Source organism: Nomascus leucogenys, chromosome 6 (assembly GCF_006542625.1).
Source record: "Nomascus leucogenys isolate Asia chromosome 6, Asia_NLE_v1, whole genome shotgun sequence".
Lineage (NCBI taxonomy): Eukaryota > Metazoa > Chordata > Mammalia > Primates > Hylobatidae > Nomascus > Nomascus leucogenys.
This window is the reverse complement of record NC_044386.1, coordinates 113,000,885-113,022,471: the sequence shown is the minus strand read 5'-3', so window position 1 is coordinate 113,022,471 and position 21,587 is coordinate 113,000,885. Positions and strand designations below refer to the sequence as shown.

The window sequence follows — 21,587 nt, the reverse complement described above, 5'->3', positions numbered from 1 at the left end:
GCTGCCCTCAGTGTGTCCCACTTCCCCTCCATGTCCACCCTGAGCTCCCAGAAGCCGGGCCCCTCCTCGTTCCCAGACATGGCCTTTCCCCTACACCTCTGCTCCCCTCATTCTCTCCCTGGACCCTCTGTTTGGAATGTCCTTCATTCTTCACTTCACCCGCCACACACTATCAACACGCCACTCATCCCTGACCCAGCTCAAACTCCCTGCTTCCTAAGTCTTCCTAAACTTAAACCCATCCCTCCTACTTCCCACTGCCCTTTCTCGTTCCGGTGAGACTTGTGTGTTTATTTGGGTCTTACGTGTGTTTATTGCACAGGTGCCTTCCTGCAACATATCCAACTCTTCAAGTCTGCGTCCCTCCTGCCACCCCCCAACCCCGACCCTGACAGCACATAGCACAGTGGTTACACAAAATAGCCTCTTGATTCTTGGAGATGATATATACTTAATAATTACTCACTGTGGCAATATAACAAACTCTTAGGAGCTCAGGCTTTAGTATGAGACTACCTAAATTAAAATCCTGTCTCTATTACTTACTAGCTACAGGATCCTTTTGGTGCTTCAGTATCCTTATTTGTAAATGGGCATAGTAATAAAGCCTGCCTCATCCAGGCCTTACAGAATTGATGATTCAGCGCATGCTAAGTGCACGGCACAGAACTCACTAGTTCACTATTCTATTGTAAGCATCACTCAAAAGAGATTAAAGAAAAAAAGAAAAACTAGATCTAAATAAGTAGGTTAAAATACATCCTCTAAATCACAAGTTAGAACTGCTTGAAAATAGAATGATCCATGAAACAACTTACAGCTTATACTTTGCCAGTTAAATTGAGGGTTACAGCAATTTTAAGATCATATTTATATCTAATATTAGATAGAGAATCAATTCATTTGGACAGGGAATGTTGCAGATGGACCACTGAATTTCAGGGAGAGCCCACACAGATGCACTAGAAGATATGATCACTTCCCCAATTTATCAGTCAGGAAATGAATCTGGATGGAAACAGAGTGAACAGCAGCAGCCGAAGCATCTTATTGAGTGCACCATGCCAGGGACCCCCGAAGGCCTTGAGAGGAATGGCCCAGGCTGTGCTATTTTACAAGGTAGAGACCTTGCAGATCAGGGGTTATTCCTGGATGTACACAGCACTTTTATATTAGAAACAAACACATCATGTGGAACAAATCAAGCACTTCCTGGCCTGAAACTCTTTGTGGTTTCCCATCCCCCACTATGAAAATGCCAAAATACTTCAACTTTTTTCACTTTCACATCCTCCAGGGTCCTCTCCAGCTCCACCCTGCCTCTGTGTCCTTTCCTGTTTGCCACCAGGCACACTCGATCAATCCATACTGGCTGCCCAGCCATTGCTGGAATTTGACAGTCAAGGTTCTGCCTCACAGCCCTTGAACTTGAGAATTTCCTGCCTGGGAGGGAGTTCTCAGATATCCACATGGTTCTCTCCCTCACCTCCTTACGTTCCCACTCAAACGCCCCCTTTTCCATGAGGCCCTCCCTGGCTAGCAGTTAGAAAAAAGTGCCCTTCGCCACACATATTCCCGGCAACCCTCTCCCTCTTTACTTTTCACCATCTAACATTCTGTATATTGCTTTTGTTTTGTGTATGCATTGTTTCCTGCTACTATAATAAAAGCTCCAAGTGAGGAGGGAGCCTCCCTCTGGTCATTGTTAGAGCTCTATCACCTAAAGCACTGCCTGGCACCAAGTGGACACTTGATGAATATTTGTGGAACAAATGAATGAACAACAGATCATAAGGCAGCTTATGACCAACCTGAAAAAAGTCCCAATCAGGGACTCCTTACATTTAAGCCAGGTCATTTATGAGACATTCTACCTTGTATTTTGAAAGATATGTTTTGAAAAATGCATTAGTTTAGGTCAGCGGTTCTTGACTGGAAGTGATCTCTACCCCCTCAGAATATCTGGCAACATCTACATACATATTTGGCTGTCACAGCAGGGATGTGGGCAGGTGTTACTGTTATCTAGTGTGTAGAGGTCAGGGAGACAGCTGGATATGCTACGATGCACAGGGCAGCTCCATATAACAAAGAATGTCCTGGCCCCAAATATCAATAGTGCCAAGATTGAGAAACCCTGATTAAGCTGGAGGTAATTTCTTAGATCTTCTAGGGAAGAAAGGAGAGAGAGAGGAAGGAAAGGAGGAAGGGGGGAAGGAGGAAGGAGAGAAAAAGGAAGAACCACTAACCTAAGCTAAAGCTTTTTACAAACCAGATCCTTCAGAATACAAGGTAGAATTTTTTGTGAAAGCCTACTTTGAATGCAAGCCACCACACACCTTGACTTTTTTTTAGGTTGGCTACAAGGAGGGAAGAAGAGAAAGACAGAAGTGGGTAACGGTTTGGGGAAAGAAAGGCAGGCGGGTGAGCTGTCAATTGTTGGTATTATAGAAAGACCAAACACGCAAAACTTTTAGGTACAAAACAGAGGGGAGTTTTTTTTTTTTTTTTTAAAGTCATGTTCACCAAGCAAGGAATAAAAAAAGAGAAATGAGAAAACTGTCAAGGAAAGTCTTTGCTTCGAGTCCCCCAGACCTCTTTAAAGTGTCCCCCACATACTGGTTACATGTATTCCCATGAGAATAACTGACAAAGTTGTAATAAAAAAAGGGGGGGAAATCCCAAATTGCCGTCTCCTCTCTGAGAGCTGCTCGGCTGGTGCTGATGGCTCAGAGCATGTGGCAGGAGCCAGCCGTACCAGGGAGCAGATGCTCCAGACAGGCTCTCCGAGTAACATCAGGGATATGAGAACTCAGGGAGAAATTAGCCAAGCACGCAAACACAGAAGAAAAGATATTAAGAAGTACGGCATTCCTCCCTCTGTAAACATCAAGTGAGTTAGGCTAATCTCATGGTTAAATTACGGAGTGCTCCATCCACAAAAATCCACAGATAGCTTGGGAAAAATAAGTCTTTGGGAAGAATAAAGTCTCATTGGCTGATAAAGCCATAATAAGCCTAAAACAAATTGTGTTAATGGTTGGATGAAAAACTCGAATTCTCTCTTCTCAAAGAGTACATTTGGTACATACATTACTGTCTAATTAAGAGATGAATTCACTCCCCAGCCTCCCCCCAACCCATGTAAAGGCATTCTTTGGTGCCTTCTTTTCTGAATTTTGTAATTATTTTTTCCTTCACTGACCCTGGTGCATTATCTTACAGCTGGACTGCCAAAATACTTTTCCTTGTCCAAGAAAGGCTCTCTGCTTTCTTCCACAAAGCATTTTTTAATTTTGAGACCGAAAGCAAACATGACTACTAAAAAGACAAATAGAACTTTTGGGAACATGGTCTTTAGAAGAACTGAGAACAAATGTACAGTTACCAACAATTAATCTTTGAAGAAATGTACAGTAAGGAGGTATAAAGAAGCACATGTGTGTTTTTCATTAATAAATAGAAAATCAGTCATTCTTCTATATTCCTTGTAACCAAAGACAAATTCCTATCTTAAGATGGAAAGACTGAAAATGAATTGAAAAACTGGTCAAAATGTTTTGGTTGGTTAAGTCAATATTGGACAGAAACAGAAAAAAATTATATCCCTTTATATCTGAAACTACTGAAAATACCGGATAAGAATGAGGAATAAAACAGTCGTTTCCTGCTACAGTTAGGAGGATATTTTTCCCCCACATTGACAAAGATAAAGCAACTCTAGACCATAGAAACTCATCAACTATAAAATGACTCACAAATTGTTTATTAATAAAGGAAACTTACGGACAGCAAGGGAATGGCAACTTTTCCAAGAAAATCTGGGGGTTTATCTCCATCTTCATCAAACACTGTCACTTCCAAAACATCATGGATATCTTTAATGGGACTGTAACAAAAATACCATGTATTATATACAAAAACACACAAGTGAAGTCTGTTCCATGAAGGTCTGGAAACACTGTTTCACTAATTAAGTCTGTATGTCCTTAGAGTATAAAACTACCATTTAATTAAATTCCAAAAATTAAATCAAACTGACTGTATTCCCAAACCTTCCATCATAGAAGATTCAGACATCCATATGAAAAAAAGAAGTCAACTTTTTTACTATGACATTTTTCAAACAGTATATCTGCACTCAAGGGTAGGACTTTCAAAGAAACAAAATAAAGAAAGAGATAGGGAGAAAGCATTAGCAGAGTGTCCAACCAAAGTAATTTTTAAAAAGCTTCCGAATGAAAAGAGTTAACATTTTTTTAAATTAAGAATTACCTTTAAAATAAAATGGTGGTGAAAAATCACTATTTCCTGAAATGCATAGAAACCCTCTCTTGTTGAAAGACAAAATACTAAACATATATATATTTTAATATTGACCAGAAGCCAGATACCAGGGACAACGAAAAATGGAGCCACGGCCGTTGGCAACGTGTTAGGGAAACAAGAGACTCTTACTTACATCTGGCCATTGGCAAAGGTGTTTAGCAGAGTGAATCCACTTTTCATAGATCCTTGGGAACATTCTGCTAATAGCATCAACTCTACTCAAAATGAACTATATTTTTTCACTTATAAGCACAGACAGAGCATTGATTTAGCTTCGTGGGGGTGGTATGTCACCATTTTACCCAAATTCAACAGGGCCTCCCCTCAATGTTCAGGTGCCTTGAAATCTAAAGCAAACTAAGATCTTAAATCTATCCAGCCTCCTAAATGCCCGGGTTTGATAGTGTGGGCAGAGAATAACTGTGGGATGGGTTGCTCAGATAAACTGGAATATAAGGAGTCTTTGGGAGTCTCTAAGGAGTCACAGATAATCTGTATTTTCCTGAAGATTTTGGCAGATCTTAGAACACCTAAGATCCTTGAATTTAAGGCAGGTCTCCATTTCCTTAACCCATGAATTAATTAACCTAGAAATATGGAAGCTTCCATTTACTCATAGATTAATTTAGTCACTAAAAGATCTACCTTACAAATGCCTCCTATAACCGTCCCTTGCAGTTCCAAATGGTCTATCATTAACACCACACTCTATAAAATGAAAGGATAAAAGGTTTTCAAAAGAAAAAAAACAATAAAATTTACTCTTTGCCCATAAAAATGGACAGAAACTTCCACTCAGGAGCCCCAGACTACCTTCCAAGCATAGCACAAATAATTCCAGAGGCTAAAGCACTTACAACGTAAAAACTTTGTTCCATTCAGGGTTGAGGTTTTTGTAGACGGTATGCGTCTGAAGTCGGTCATTGCCTAACTCCAACAAGCAAAATGGGTCACTCTTCCCTGGAAAGATAACATACACATTGGTCAAAGACAAGTGAATCTCAAGAGGGACGAGGGCAATGTGAACAACAAGCAGATAAAGTTGTGCTTGCTGAAAGAGGGAAGGCAAGACTCCTTTTCCAATGAGTCACGGAGGCCCTGTGTGGGAATCCAGGAGACAGGCAGAGGCTACAAGTGTTGTACCTTCAGCATACTTAACGGGTTAGAACAAACACACCACCTGATATGGGCTGGTTGTGTCTCCACCCAGATCTCATCTTGAATTGTAGCTCCCACAGTTCCCATGTCTTGTGGGAGGGACCTGGCGGGAGATAATTGAATGATGGGTGCAGTTTCCCCCATACCGTTCTCGTGGTAGTGAATAAGTCTCATGAGATCTAATGGTTTTATAAGTGGTTTTTCTTTCACTTGGTTCTCATTCTCTTTTGCCTCATGCCATGGAAGACATGACTTTCGCCTTCTGCCACGATTGTGAGGCTTCCCCAGCCACATGGAACTGTGAGTCCATTAAGCCTCTTTTTCTTTATAAATTACCCAGCCTCAGGTATGTCTTTATCAGCAACGTGAAAACGGACTATATACCACCCAAGATCAGGCCTTGAAAGCCAGTGGCCACACATTTCACAGGAGTGGGAATCCATTTGGCATGAGAGCCCATTTCTTTGTTTTTAAAATGAAATTCATCTCTGTTTCCTTCCTAAATTCTAAGTCAATCTGTATAATTACTATTCTAGAACTGGAAAACTATAACTTACAGGCTTCTACATGGCTATAAGAGGAAGTGAGAAAAAGTGTAAAAATGGCTCTTTAGGAGTTAAGCTCTGCTCCTAAGCAAATGGTCACAAACACTCATGATCCTGTATACTCAGTACATTATGAGAATACATGAGCTACATTTTTGGTGTCATAAAGCAAACAAAAAACAAGTATAACGCAATAAAGTTCAGAGTTTTTAACTTAAAAAAAATTAAGCTCATCTTTCACTTCTCACCTCTTCTCTTTCTACCCTATCTCCCATATTTGCACACCAAAAAAGGTAAGAAATTTCCAAATTCAAAGTTAGACCTACAGTGTTATCAACCAAAAAACTCACTTCCCTTTTGTTGTGTTTGGCGGAAGGATCTGGAATTGGAACTGTCAGGGAAAGAATGAATGGCTCCATAATGTCCGTAGGACATTAATGCATTGCTGGCGTCTGCAGCACACTGGCACTTTACAAAGCAGCACTTGCTAAATTAATTGGGGGCACAAGGACAGATGCTGTTCCAACAAATGGCCAAGGAGTCCCAGGCCAGGGCCTCAGCCAGAGAGTGCTCAGGCCTCTTGACCTGCTGGCCTACCATTCAGGTCACTGAACCTCTGTCTAATTCGCTTAATAACCAGGCGCTCTGAGGTACAGCACATCAATAGAGATACTGATACTTGCAGGAGCCTGCATGAAGATTATTGTTTAAAAAGGGAGGAGAAGAAGAGCAGACGCATGGGTGATGAATAGTATTAAACAGGAGATTCCGCTCAACTGACTAGTGGCCTGGACACTTAGATTCCTCGCCACAGCTTTTAAGTCAATGCTACTATTTCAGTTACTCGTAGACAATGATCAAGCCACAGACATAAAGGAATGAGTGAGGGTTTTCAATTGCAAACAATGGAAATGGTACCCGCTACATATAGCAGAAAAGAAATTTATTAAGATAGTACCAAACAGCATTCAGAATTCCTACAATGGCTAGAGAATCAGGCTAAAAAATATCACTATAAACCAAAGAATACTTAAGCACAAGAAACTCAGCCCATATCTCACACCAGGAAAAGTCTGTTGTGGCCTCTGCTTCCCTAGAATTCTGCCCCCACAGTTCACTTCTAATATGAATTCTCTACTCCTGCTTCTTTGCCTCACTTAAGACTGATGCAAGGGCCTCCGGGGCCTGTCTTACACAGCCAAGTACCCAGGCCTGAACGGCCAGAACTCACAAAGGGAATACTGACTTCGTAGCTTCGGTGAATGAAAGTGGGCTCTGACCTCTTCTTCAAAATACACAATGGGAAATGATTCAAACACGGAAGGGATTTTAGATGCTGGGGAGTCAAAATCAAACTAACATAAAAATCCATCGGCACCCACAAAAAGTCTTGTTTATTTAAAGACAGTTTACTCTGGCCATGTGGTTTGCAGGGGAAGAGGCTGGAGTTAGCTGGGAAAAGGGGAAGAGGCTGGAGTTAGCCTAGCAACATAGACCACCACCATTTCCTCTTCAGCAACTGTGAACAAGAAGAGACCACATACTTTTGGCTTAATGCTCAGGTATACCATGCTTGATTTCTCAACCCAGGCTGAAACAGCTACTTAACCGTTTGTCAGACTATTAGTAGGTGTCAGCGCTGCTCCTCCAGAGACGCCAGCATGACACGCCATCAGCAGTTGCTCCAGGGAAACCGTCTGACACTTTTAATGAAAACCCTGGGGTTACTCCACAGCAGGGCAGAGATGCTGCCTGGTCCTGTTGAGGCACAGGTGGGCTCGCTCTGTGGCTCCCACTCTCTTAAGCAAGCACACTCTTAGCTGTCCCAGCTAATGAGGAACAGACTTTCCTCCAGAAACCAGGAACTTCAGTTACGTGTCTCCAAGGAACACACTGTACCAACTCTCTGAAGATAATTCAGTCAAAGCTCATTAAAATGCTGCATTTATTAATATTACAGAATAAACAGAGAGAAGAAGAAACAAAGACATTAAAATGTTTATAGAATAATTTACGCACATTTTATGGATTGATTTCTCTTAAGAAGTTTCAGATACATGGGGACTTCGAGTAAAATTTCAGTAACAAATATTCTTATTTGAGATAACAAGTATCTCTCATAATAAATGAAATGTCCAAATGCTCACCAATGGTACTGAGAGAAAAGGACAAGGCAGACTGACATACATAATATTTGAGGCTGTACTTTTCCTCTTTGTACCACCCATTTCACAGGAAAAACATCTAGAAGACCTCCTCTGTGTCCAGAAGCCACATCACCTTGACACATTTATGCCACTGACAATTCAGTTTCACATTGAGGTTTAGCACTTTGCACTCAATAGCCTTTGCTATTTTCCAACATTGCTTTAAAATTTATTTGTATTTCTTGAATGGCAAGTAAGGGGGGTTCACTTAAACAGTTTTACCTTTGTATCAATTATAGAAGCTGAATGACAAATAATAAATGTGTTACAATAGTCACATCATTCATTCATTCATTTGATAACTCTTTTCTTTTTTTTTTGAGATAGAGTCTCACTCTGTTGCCTAGGCTACAGTGAAGTGGTGTGATTTTGGTTCACTGCAGCCTCTGCCTCCTGGGTTCCAGCAATTCACCCTCCTCAGCCTCCCGGGTAGCGGGATTATAGGCATGCGCCACCACGCCCAGCTAATTTTTGTATTTTTAGTGGAGACAGGGTTTCATCATGTTGGCCAGGCTGGTCTCAAATTCCTGACCTCAGGTGATCCACCTGCCTCAGCCTCCCAACACAATTCCTGAAACTAAATATGGAGCATTTTAGCTCAGAGAGGCTTGGGGGACGTGGGAGGACAGCAGAGCCATTCCAGATGAAAATTTCTAAAACTCTATTTTCATGTCTTATTTCCAACCATTTGTTTACAAACCTTACTATCAGATATTGGAGCACATTTTAATTGATCAATTCTGGAAATCTATATTTTCTGTTTACCCCACATAACCCATCCTTATCTACCCACTGTTCACCAACTCTTAGCAAGGTTGGTGTCTCTTTCCTCCACTCCTAACTACACTAGGCTGCTCTATCCTGTCCTGCACACAGAGTAACAGGGCTCATTTCTGCTTCCTACTTTGCACGGGGAATAGCTTGTCCCTCTATGCCCTTCCAATCTCCTTGCTCTCCAAAAAAGGAAAACAAACGTTTAAAAAAAGAAAACCAAAAAACTAACTTCTCAGGCCTAGTTTAACCTTGCCTTCTTTGTGGAACTTTCTCTGCAACCTCCAGGGAGACCCCAGACTCCTATGATAATGAGTTTGGACATTATAATGCCTCCTGTATGATCCTCAGAATGTGCAAAGCACTGTGGTAGCAGCTGAGGGGGGCTTTTAAAAGAAAATGAAATGTTGATCTCTGTTCTTCTAGGCCTAACTTTTCATATACGCCCAGCCTTTCCAGATGGGTCCTGGCCTTCTCTAGGACAAATAATGACTTCTTCAGCATCACACAAGCAAAGATCTGCTCACTTTGCTGTGACAGATAGAACAAGGGGCAGACAGGTCCGTACTAGGACTGCCAGAACAGTAAAGGAAGAATAGGACTTCACCTTGCTAAAATGTTATTTATCTGAATTTCTGATAATCCTATATTCTAATGCCTAGAGCAAACAAGATGAGTGATATGAGAAAGTTTCCTTTTTATTTTTATTTTTTAAATACAGACAAGGTCTCACTCTGTCACCCAGGTTGGAGTACAATGGTGCAATCATAGCTCATGGTACTGTAACTTTGAATTCCTGGGCTCAAGCAATCCTCCTGCCTCAGCCTATACGACTAGCTAGGACTACAAGGACATGCCACCATACCTGGTTTTTTTTTGTTTTTTGGTTTTTTTTTGGTAGACACCAGGTTTCATCATGTTGATCAGTCTGGTCTGGAACCCCTGGGCTCAAGCAATCCTCCCTCCTTGTCCTCTTAAAGTGTTGAAATTATGGGTGCAAGTCACTGTGCTTGACCCTAAATATTTTCTTCTTCTAACTCCACTTCCCTGCTACTTCTCAAGCCCCTCAGCAATATCATCATTCGCTGATCTTGTCTAACATCTTCCCATTTTCATTCTCCTCTCAAAATCCTTGCTCCTCACAGCTGCCAGAATAAACTTTTGTAAGTTTATATCAGATCATATCATTCCCTTAATAGTTTTCCAAATTTCTTCACCTGGCCCCGAAGCTCCTAAGTCATCCAGTCCCACCTAAGACATTAACATCCTCTCCCCTCAGAGGTTCCTTTTGCTTTCTGTCTTCTAGTCCTGCTTGCTTTCTTCCAGACCTCTGAAAAAGCTGGGCAGGCCCTGGAACATTGCTGTTTCCTCATTTTCAAGTGTCTTTCCTTCATCTCTGCGGTGCCAACTCTTTCTCATGTCTCCATTTGACATCTCTGCTAGAACATCACTTCCTGCAGTATCTCCAGTCAGGCATCCCTTCCGTAAGAATAAACACCACACGTTCTTGAACTTAGCAGTATAATTGAAATTAGACAGCCACTGGTTAAATCAGTCACTTCATATGAGGTCAGGGACCAATTCCTCTTTTCTACCATGTCACAAGGAAAAATCACAAGGTATCACATAGAATAGAAAAGGTATATTTGCTAAATAAATTTAAATGTTACTAAGAACCCACCCATTAATATGGAAGCAATTCCTCTGTTAATTCATGGAATGTCACAAATGAGCTGAATTCATTCACCCTCATGGTGCCATTAAGTTGTAAACCACTAAGTCATCCATATACTCCCAAACTTTGCAATGACTACAGTCCATGTTCTTTGGCAGGCAGTTGAAGCAGATGGCCTGCCAGAGGCAGATTTATGTAGTTTTTAATGTGTTTTTCAAAAGTTGGTCTTGATTTGGGCTTAGCTATCCATGAAGATCTCTTGAAAATTAAAAACATTCAATCACGACTACTGAGCTTTCTAGAAATTGCAATTATAGCCATCCCTTTGAAAACAGGGCATCTTTAAGAGACGAGGTATTGCTATGGATACAGCTTCAAGAGACAGACAATTAAATGAAACTATAATACGGGCATGTGGTTTAAAACTCAGTGAACAATAACTGTGAGACTATTCCTCTTCTGACACACGCAGTCTTATGTTTCAAAACAAAAACAGCAATATCAAAAAACTTGTAGTCACTATTATAATTTACAGAAACAACTCAAAAGTCAGTATTATAGTACATGGCAGAAACATTTTTACTCTATAATGTGGGGTCTAAGTGCCCTATTTTGATCAACGGTTTGACGATAGTACTTTTTTGTATAACAACAACAACAAAAAGATGAACACGCCAAGCTGTTTTATACTAATAAAACTGTTATCCACATTATCAAAACGTAAAATTCAAGCACTAAAGTAGTTCAGTATGAGAATTTCTCTACCATGAAGCATATTTTTTTGTCTTCTTTTTAAGCACTCAATAGAAATAGAAACAAAAAGAAACATCTTAGAGTGGTAACTAGATTTCTAAAAGTGGCTGAAGAGATAAAAGTGGTTATCAGCTTATATGTCTAACATGATCTAAAATTAGGGAAATTATAAACAATATGTGAGCAAAACAACCTATACAATTCTTCATGGATCAAATATACTCTAATAAAATGCATTTAATAAAGAATGGGAAAAACATTTATTAAGCACAAAATATATATCAGGCATGTTCATTTAGGATTTGATTTAACCCTTAAAATACCCATGAGGACATGGAGGCTTAGAGGGAGCCTAAGGCCAGTATGTGGGGGAACTGAGATTCTGCTTCTGTATATCTTCCATGAGTCTCTGCTTCTGTATATCTTCCATGTCATTATACATAGGGATTAAAATGAGAGACAGCTACCGTACAAACAAAAGGCAAAAACATGGCCACTAATTTTTATCTTCAATGAATACATCATTGAACTGGACATTGGTTTAGTTAAGGCTGAATCCAGGGCCCCTGGAAAAGGCTCATGCACTTACCCAAGGAGTGGAATATTTCACTGCAGTTATGGCTCAAATCTGTGTGGGGGACAGACCAAGGGCTCCTCCTGATGGCATAGCCAAGGAACCAGTGAACTGGAAATGCAACCCCCTGATTTTGAAGAAGGTCTCCATCTATTTCAAAGGTACGCACCACCTCCTACACCTGATGTCCTGCAGTGGAGGAGCGAAGGCAGAGTGAAGATTGAGCCTTCTCGTAGGGATCACAAGCTGCCTAAGGGTGTGTCTGTTAACCAAGTGTGGTGCTCAATGAGTATCTGTGGTCGATTACCAGAACTGCCCCCGAGCTGACTTTCCTGAAGTTGAGAAATACTTTAAAAGTGGTAGAGGAAGCTATATTGGGTTCCCTGGAAAGAAACAGCAGTTCTGGAATTAAATGCATCTTTATTCTCCCGGATCAGGCAATTGTTACGGTCCCCAACATGCCTATTTACAAAATAACGACACTTTATAATAACCTGGATTTCTTGTCTGGAAACATATATTTATTTTTCCTCTGATAGATATTTTGAGATTATGCCAATTTGGGAGTTATTTCCTTTATTAACAATGGAAAGAGAAAACGGTCCAAGCGATACCTTTATTACCAAGATATCAAGAGGATCCAGATATATTTGGAAACTTTTCATGATTGATGGCTGGGTTTTGTTTGTTTTTGTTTTTTTTTTTGTTTTTTAATGGCAAAGAGTGCCAAAAAGTCTCAAGGGTGAAATTAAAAATCCCCGGGAGAATTCTGGAAGGCAAGCAACTCCAAATTGTGAGTCAAGATGATATTTCCAGTTTTGTCCCTCCATTGCCTCCTGATAATTCCCTAGCTTCTCATCATAACATATAGATTATTAGAATAATGGAAACATGAAAAATGAAGATGAGTGATATGGTTTGGATCTATATCCCTACCCAAATCTCAGGTCCAGGTGTAATCCCCAGTGGTGGAGGTGGGGCCCAGCAGGAGGTGATTAGATCACAGGGGTGGATCCTTCACGAATGGTTTAGCGCTATCCTCTTGGTGCTATCTCCTGATAGACATCCCCTATCCATTGGTCCTGCTCCTGCCATGTCAGATTCCTGCTCCACTGCTCCTGCTTTGCCTTCCATCAAGAGTAAAAGCTCCCTGAGACTTCCAAGAAGCAGAAGCTGTCGGCTGTCATGCTTCTTATACGGCCTGCAGAACCGTGAGCCAATTAAACCTCTTGTTTTATAAATAATCCAGTCACAGGAATTTCTTTATGGCAATGTGAGAATGGATTAAACAACGGGATTGTGCTATAAAAAGAGAGGATATTGAAGCCTATACTGCATTTTCTGTTGTGCTGTTATGTCACTTCATATCCTCCCACACCAAGGTAGGCGTGGAGGGCTGCTCTGATTGCTTTGTTGCTACTCTTGGCATGGTGAGTTTAAAGTAAACTCCCCTAAGTTTCCAGTTCCCCTATTATGTAGGATTCTGAGTGGGTAGGGGGCATCCTGGGAGGAACAGGGTAAGGACCATGAGTGTGAAACAGAGGGAGACTGAAGAATGGCCTCTTGCCTTTGGAACATCCTTTATGGGGAAAGAAGTCTCTTACAATAATTATTTTAGAGAATAAAACTAATAAAGAGAAAGCTAGGGTAACAGGAAGGTAGCTGTATGAAACCACATTTTGATTCTAAGAATGCTAAGGAAGAATCATTGATCTGGTGTGGAATCTCGGCACATGCATCATGCCAATGGTGTCCATGATGGTTTCGATTCCTTGTGCTGAATTAACCCCAGCACATTACAATCCTGGCAGCTTCTCAGCAGCATACTATCAATTATAATAAGGCTGTCCTGAATAATCTGCACACATGTGCTGGGCATACCAAGACAGTTTCCTACTCTTCACTGGCTGATCTCAATGGGTAACATAGGTGTTGTCACATATACTGAAAGGTGATACAATCTGGATGAAAAACATTTCAATTCTCTAACAATTTTCCCATTAACCCATTGTTTACTATATTCTCTTTTTACAGTTTATGAGATTAACTTTGTATATTCTTTCAACAGTATTAATTTATGATCAGATGTGCCCCTGGGCAGCATATACCATGACTTTCTGTCTGGGCCTCTACTGTAGGTATGAAACCTGCTATACTGTCCATTTCTCAGCATTGTCCAGAATAAAATGTTTCTCTTTCTCAGTTATTCATTAGAATGTGAGTTATTTTCTTCTTAAAATACCTGTGTTTTAAGACTAGCAGTAGCTGAGTGAAGTATGTTGGTCTTGTCAAACATTACACACAGCTATTCACCTTGAGCCTCCGAGTACAATTTATCATTCGTTTCATGAATCAAGGCTGTGGCCTGGTTTACTATGAAAGTAATGACATTAAGTAATAGGCTGCATCACCTATTACTTAAAAATGTTAGGTTACACTGGGCACAAGGAATTTGTGAAGCAAATTCTTTAAAAAATATTTGACAGGCTTTTCTACTAGAATAACTGCTTATGGCTATCCACATCTAATGGCGGCATAGACCTGAGAAAAAATAGCTTTTACCAATTTTAGAGAGATAGGCTCCAAAGAAGATAGATTACTTAAGATTCTTTGAACAAAGTCTTCTCTCATGTACACAAATGTCAGAAACTCTAAAAAATGCCAAGATAAATATACATTTAAATGTATTAACAGATAGCTTCAATCACAATCAAATAGCATATTTAAAAAGGCATAATTTAAAAACAATAAATATACCTTTTTATACATTAGAGAATTAAAGACTTTACCATTTGTAAATATCATAATACTAGTAATATACACAGATTTAGGCTTATTCATATCTTTTAACACATTTGAAAATGTATACACTATTTTCCTTTATAGATAAAACAACTTTATGAGAAATAAATTCACCTTACTATATAAATTTTATTCTAATGTTCTAAAATACTAACATAGTAATGAGTATTCAATTTTTCCAAAGTTTAATTTCTTATGACTATATAATCATAACATCAATAACAACAGGGAATATCCTTCTAATTTGATTCCAGTGGCTTGAATGACCTTTATTTTCTTTTTCTAATGGTTATTCAAAAAGAGACAGATGTCTTTAAAATTAGGAAACTACTGACCACAGAGTTTACCATATGCATTCACTCCTCCTCCAGGACGTGCAGTCTCTTTGCCCCCAAAACGGTAACTATAACCTCCGTATGGACTACTGCCAAGACCAATCCCTATGGACTTTTGCTTTATCAGGATTCCTGAACTTTAGGTGAAATTAAACTGAAGCATCAATTATTGTGGTTACTTCACGTTGTTCTTAGAAACATGCAATTACCACAAAATAAAAACATATGATAAAAAGAAAAGCGGAAAGAATGAAAGGTTCCCTTGTGCACCGTGTCTAAAATGACCATCATTCTTTAGAGAATGTCTCTGGTTATTTGGAGTAAATGCATTTTTTTTAAAAATTTGTGGGTGAATGCTTTACTCCCCTAGCAACTGCAATAAATGAACGCTCATTGATACAGTAAGATGACTGGAAAATGGAGGGTATAGAGTAGAAATAGTTACTTATTTCTTAAATGTTCCTGGCACTGACAAAAATGGGTGGCTTTTCTGATCCTGATCCGATGACACTCTTGAGGTCTGTTTTATTTTTTGACTACATACTTTGAATTGGTAACAATAATGATAACAGCAATAATGCCTGATCCCCACTGTAGGCCACAATCACTAACCTCTTAGAGGTATTCATTGCTACTTCACGGTAATGTGAATCCATTTCTTTTTTCACATAGAAAAGTTAAATTACAACTGTCTGGAGTAACTCCACTTTGTAGCCCTAAAGCAGTGCCTTGGTTGGAACACTCTGGGGGATTCACACAGGAGCCTGACAATGTATAAACATAGACTGTGAAATTCAGTTCTACAAACAAAGATCATTATGGTCTAAACACATGTTCAGCTAATGACAAATCACTTTTCCTCAATTAACTATAGCAATAATTTTCTCATAAATACAGAAATAGTAAAACACCAGGGCATTTAGTCGAACCACACAGCATTATTTCATTTCTAACTACTGCTATCGTTATTGGAATTTGTTGGTACTTACCTTCATGCACTCCAAAACTATCTACTGAATACCTTGAACATAAAACAACAAAATGAAAACATTTCTCCCAAAATTATTCTTCCATAGAGAGGGTCTTTACAAAGACTCTTTCTTCAGGTATCTTCTCCTATTCACTTTATTTTAATAGTCAAAATACTCTTTGGAGATGATACACTGGCCTGAAACAATCTTTATAAAAACTAGTTTTGGGGGCTTTATGGAGGTTACTTGATAGGACAGGTTAAATAAATTAAGTTTTTCAAAAGTGTTTCCATTAGCCAGGTGTGGTGGCAGGCATCTGTAATCTCAGCTACTAGGGATGCTGAGGCAGGAGAATTGCTTGAAGTCAGTAGGCGGAAGTTGCAGTGAGCCAAGAGGGCGCCATTGCACTCCAGCCTGGGCGACAGAGCAAGACTCCATCTCGGGTTAAAAAAAACAAAGGGTTTCCACATATGGATGTTGCTGTAAACAAGCCTTCAAAAAATACTGTTAATGCATTTCAGTCACTGGAGATTAAAAAATAATATATATATATATATATGCAACTTACAGAAAGAATTTTTTTAAATGCTGGACGGCATAAATGAGTTGTTGGGGCTGGAGACATTTCCTGAGAGAACAACAATTGTGCATTCGAAAAGCGCTGTATGTAAACCATTACATGGAATTAAAAATAATTTTCTCTGGACAACTCATAGGCAATTCTAAATGTGCTTTAGGGATGACAGAACCACTAATGTCAAAGGCACATGTGAAATGTTGACTGTTTTCGTAAAATGTAAGTAAAAAGAAAAATGTCTTAATTAACATGAGATTACAAACATTTGCAACGATACTAGTGAATATTAAGAGCAATCATCTGAGTACTTCACCTACAAGCCTCAAAAATTGCATCTTCTGTTTGGCCCAAAAACCATTTTTGGATCTTCTCACTAGTCAGGATCATCTTACAGAGTAGTCATTTCTAGTGCTTCATTTTTGAGTAGGGTGAGGAGAACTTTTTTTTTTCAGCGAAGTTTATATTTCCTAAAATTTCTGTAATATAATGTGCTGAAAACTAAAGTTCTCTTTTCCAATGGTTGAACTTCCTCAAACTCAGTCTCAGAAATTTAGAGGCTGTACAAATATAGTGAAATTGTTCCTGTCTGAAAGGAAGAAAAAGAGTAGCCCACATTCTAAAAATATGAGATATATATTTTTAAAAACCATGCAATCCTGAATCAATAGATAGAACCATGCTGTAGAATACTCTTTGTATTCATCAATTTACTTGGTAAATAGCATCTGTCATGTAGGCGGCTAAATTGTTAGTCAGCACAAGGGGGTAATTTGGCAATGAGTGGGGAGTCGCTGTCAGACACTGGCGTGTCTGGATTACTCTACGTGCAGCAGAGCACAATTCAGCACAAAGCATGTCTGCTTTGGCCTCTTTCTAAAAGTTCAAGTTACAGAAGCACCAAGAGAAACTTCCTATAAGACAATGTCAACTGCAAAGTGGTCCCAGGACCTAGACTCTGGTCATTGTTACGATGAGGTGCCAGCCAGATCTGACTTCAAGCTCAGATTTATGAACCATGTGAACCGTTCAGCACAGAGAGCAGCAAAAGGCGAGAAGTCGAATCGCTGTCATTTGAGGTTACATAGAAAATCTTGACCAACAACTTAATTTAACAAATAAAGAAGTCGTGACTCATAATCTACAAATATTTTTGAAGCTCAATAGATTTGAATCTTACTGAATCAGCATAAAATCATTTGAAAGAAATAATTGTGTAAAAAAGGTGCTTTATGTGAAAGAAATTGCTCAAGTCTGCCTCTTTTTTGCTATGACTCTGTTTGAAGGAGCATGACTGTTACATTCATGCTTCTACTTATTAAGCATTTTGCTTTGCCAGGAGATCGTTTCAAAGCAGGAAATAAATAAAGATAAATTAGAAAATGAAAATGTCCTGTACCTGAGAAATCTGCCGCTAAGAGATCTGCTGCCTTTAAAACCTTCACTTGTAGAATGCCGACGTCTTTCATATCTTTCAGGGAGTTCTGTAAGCACTGAGGGTTGAAAAGGTGATACAAGTGAAAACAGCTTTTTAATACACTATTTAATGTCATAAAGTCCTATAGGAAGTGCAGCCTAGATTTATCTTCCTTTTTCTCATGAAATCTTTAAAAAAAATCCCCCAAAATTTATATAACAGGACAGTTAGGCACTTATAGCAGCCAGATTAAAAGAAAAGTGACTGAGAATTAATTAACTACAGCTTTAAAATAAACCAATTAGAAGCATATATAATCTACTTTTAACATCGCCCCCTGGTGATAGCATAGATACCCCACCGGGAAAATGTGTGGGTAGAATTACATTGATACTCTTTTTCCCCCCTTCTTTCTCATTAATGCAACTTTTAAATCACTCTGAAACACAACATTATTCTGACCTAGTTAGTACAAACTTTATGGATTCCAGAGGACTAAACTTGGACCCATCACAGATACTTATTACCACTCTAAAGAGAGTTGGGGCAGAAACAGTGAATTTTCTGGTCTGTTTTAGCTAGCTCATTGAATTAGAGATTAAGCATCTAGTATCACCCTGGATTCATATTTACTTTAGCCTTGAGTTTGTACGAGCCAAAGTCTGAATATATCTACCGCTCATTCTTAAGCACATATAGCAATATTTGGATGTTTATATACATGGCATCCTTAAGAAATTGTGCATGAAAGAGGCCAGCAGATAAACTCTCTTCTCTTGCCTCCAGAACACACCTACTGAAAAAGATACTGCCTCAAAACCTTTGGACATGCTATTTCTGTCATCAGATAGCTAAAAACCTGTGATAAACAGACTGCAAGGAGTTACGAAAGGCTATTAAAATACTTGCTATTTAGGCATTTCAGGTAGAATAACACAAGCTTCATAACAGTTTGCCTAACTTACTATGCATCATTCCTAAAAACATTTGAAAGTTGTTTCTCCTCTATATTTTCAACCTAAACAAACAAAACAATTAGTTTTTAAACTGAGAGAACACATTTGAAATGAAGTGCTGTTACAATTTAGAAGTGGAAATGCCTTTAAAGATGATCTGTCCTTACAACTTAAAAAACAAATCCAGGGGGCTGTAACTTGTGCTTTGAAACAGCATTCGTTCCCTCTAACGTGCTGGCTAGCTTGCTAGCTGAAGCACTCAGTATTTCTATTTTGATCACAGCCTCTTCAAACCTCTTTTTTGATTACTACTCCTCAAATCCTGAAGTATTATTCAAAGCAGGCATTATGATGGTATCTAATGTTACTTTATAAACACAAAACTCCTCATGAATTTGGTAAATTTGTCAACTTATTCATTGGAAAGCTAGGGGAAAAGTTTTATTCTTCACCATTAAATTTTCATTTGCTTACCTAATCAGAGAGAATGTTAATAGTTGTGTCAAACCTTCTTTACAGTATGCCAGCCTCACATGCGCAATCTGCATTGACAATGAGCTATGTGGCTGGGTCTTGTACTCCCGAAGATAAAGAATTATTCAATTAATCAATACGTCTATGCAGTGAAGGGTCCTGGAGACGCTAAAGTTTATGCTGAGAATGACAGTGCCATCGAATAGGGATTCATCTTTGCTTCATTTTCATGCCACTTTCCTAAAACATGCCTTCCCTGTGTGGCACTAAAATAAACATATTGATTTATAAAGAAGATACGATAAAAGCAGAATGCAAATGAAGGCACCTAGAAAGCCAGAGTACAACAAATAAATGAAGAGGACACAGCCATCTCATTTAAAAATGCTGGGTGGACCGTTAAGCACATGGCAATTACTTAGGGAGAAATCACGCACTGCTCTTATCATCCACAGTAGTTCAGAACAGCAGTCCTTCATGTCCAGCTAGTGTTATTGCTTTACGAGGCATGAGCAAGTTCTCACCTGATCCTAAGAACTTCTGCAAAGGTATCCATAACATTGCAAACATTAATGGCTGGTAAAGTTATTTGTGAACTCCTATGAAAAGTCCTATTTACACACACACACAGGCCAAGCAGGATTCTGCTTCCCTGGGGATTTTAACATTCCCCAAAGACTTGCTAAATGCTAAAAATTCAGAACATCTTTTTGCCTTTTAAAATAGCAAAACCAACTCTTAATTCTACTGTCACTTTTTCACTAATGCATTAACCCCTAAGTCTGATGTCTTGTTTTATGACGTACAATGAAACTTGGGACAAAGATCTCTTTTGATGTAGTTTTTCAATTCAGAGACTTTGTTTCAATAAAGACTTTGTTTTAAAAGAGAAGGTGGGAGGAGGGGGAGTGTACAATAAGGCCAAACACTCACATATCGCTGGGTAATCTGCTTTCTTTCGCTGGGGTCTGCTAAGGGGCAGACACACAGATCAGAGACGGAGACCCCCGCACAGGGTGTAAGTGTGACCAACATAAGGAGAGCCCCCAGACAGCTGCCCAGTGGCAGCTCCAGGCAGTTGGCTTGCTTCAGAGGCAGTGCCGAGATATCCACTTTACACCTAGAAAAGTTTCAGGAATCAAGAGAGAGAAAAGTGATTAATTCAAGGCCACTGCAGTACCTCCAAAGCACCTGGCTTTGATTTCATCGTCCCCCAAAACTCACTCTGTCTGGTCTTAGGTTTATTGAGCAGCGAAGGTTGCCCTAATTCATAACGCTCACTCCCAGCCTAACACACTCTAAAATTAAGGAGAGGAAGAGGTCCAGAAAATCAAAAAGAAGGCGGCATCGGCAGATGGAAAATGAAAAGAGAGGAGTGGATCTTTGCCAAATAAGGTCTGTAGAAAGATAAGATCAAAAATTAGAGAGAAAAAAGGTTGAAAGTTTAAGTCTTATGAGTAAGCATGCTGTATGGCTTCCCTGGACTGTGCCTTTTATGAGTAAAGAGAATAAAGGATCATGGTTCAAAACATGAAGGAAAAAAAAAAGATAAGAGAAAGGCAAGTGGGAGAGGGTTAATGGAGAAACCGTTTTCTTCCTGATTAATGCCAACTGGCGAATTTTTATTTTTAAAAACACGTTAAGGTGTTTTCCTAATAGGCACACGCCACAGGGTTTCCCCAGGTGGGTTTCTTTCGGACAAATGGAGCATGAAGTGCTGTTGATTGATCCCATTTCAGCAGCACTGCCAGGAAAGGCTGTACCCATCTGCTATAAATTGCATGTTTTCCGCCTCTTAACAGCCAATGTTCTGGGGATGTTGAAAACCTCAAACACATTTAAATACAGAAGCAAACACCAAAAAGGGGGACTGAGGTGCTAAGCCATTTATTTGCCTTAACACTGACAACTCTGGGTTTGCCTGGACCACACCTGCTCTGTTTATGTATGCAGGTGGGTGAAGTAGGTGGGGTTGAGTAAAGTGGGGCATGGTATACCCAGACGTCCTTTTTTTTTTTTACATTCTCCTTTACCCTCCATAATTAT

The 21,587-nt window shown here is 39.4% G+C and overlaps 1 protein-coding gene across 2 annotated transcripts in view; it reads right to left on the bottom strand.

The window, feature by feature from the left end:
* MCTP2 (multiple C2 and transmembrane domain containing 2) overlaps positions 1-21,587 on the bottom strand; it is a 257,936-nt gene that overhangs the window by 99,891 nt on the left and 136,458 nt on the right. For both annotated transcript variants that reach the window (XM_030815066.1, XM_003268529.2), the window contains 4 exons: positions 20,475-20,661; positions 18,094-18,187; positions 5,187-5,289; positions 3,787-3,889 (listed from right to left, as the gene is read on the bottom strand). In XM_030815066.1, coding sequence (XP_030670926.1) covers positions 3,787-3,889; positions 5,187-5,289; positions 18,094-18,187; positions 20,475-20,661 — 487 coding nt within the window. The remainder of the gene's footprint in view (positions 1-3,786; positions 3,890-5,186; positions 5,290-18,093; positions 18,188-20,474; positions 20,662-21,587) is intronic.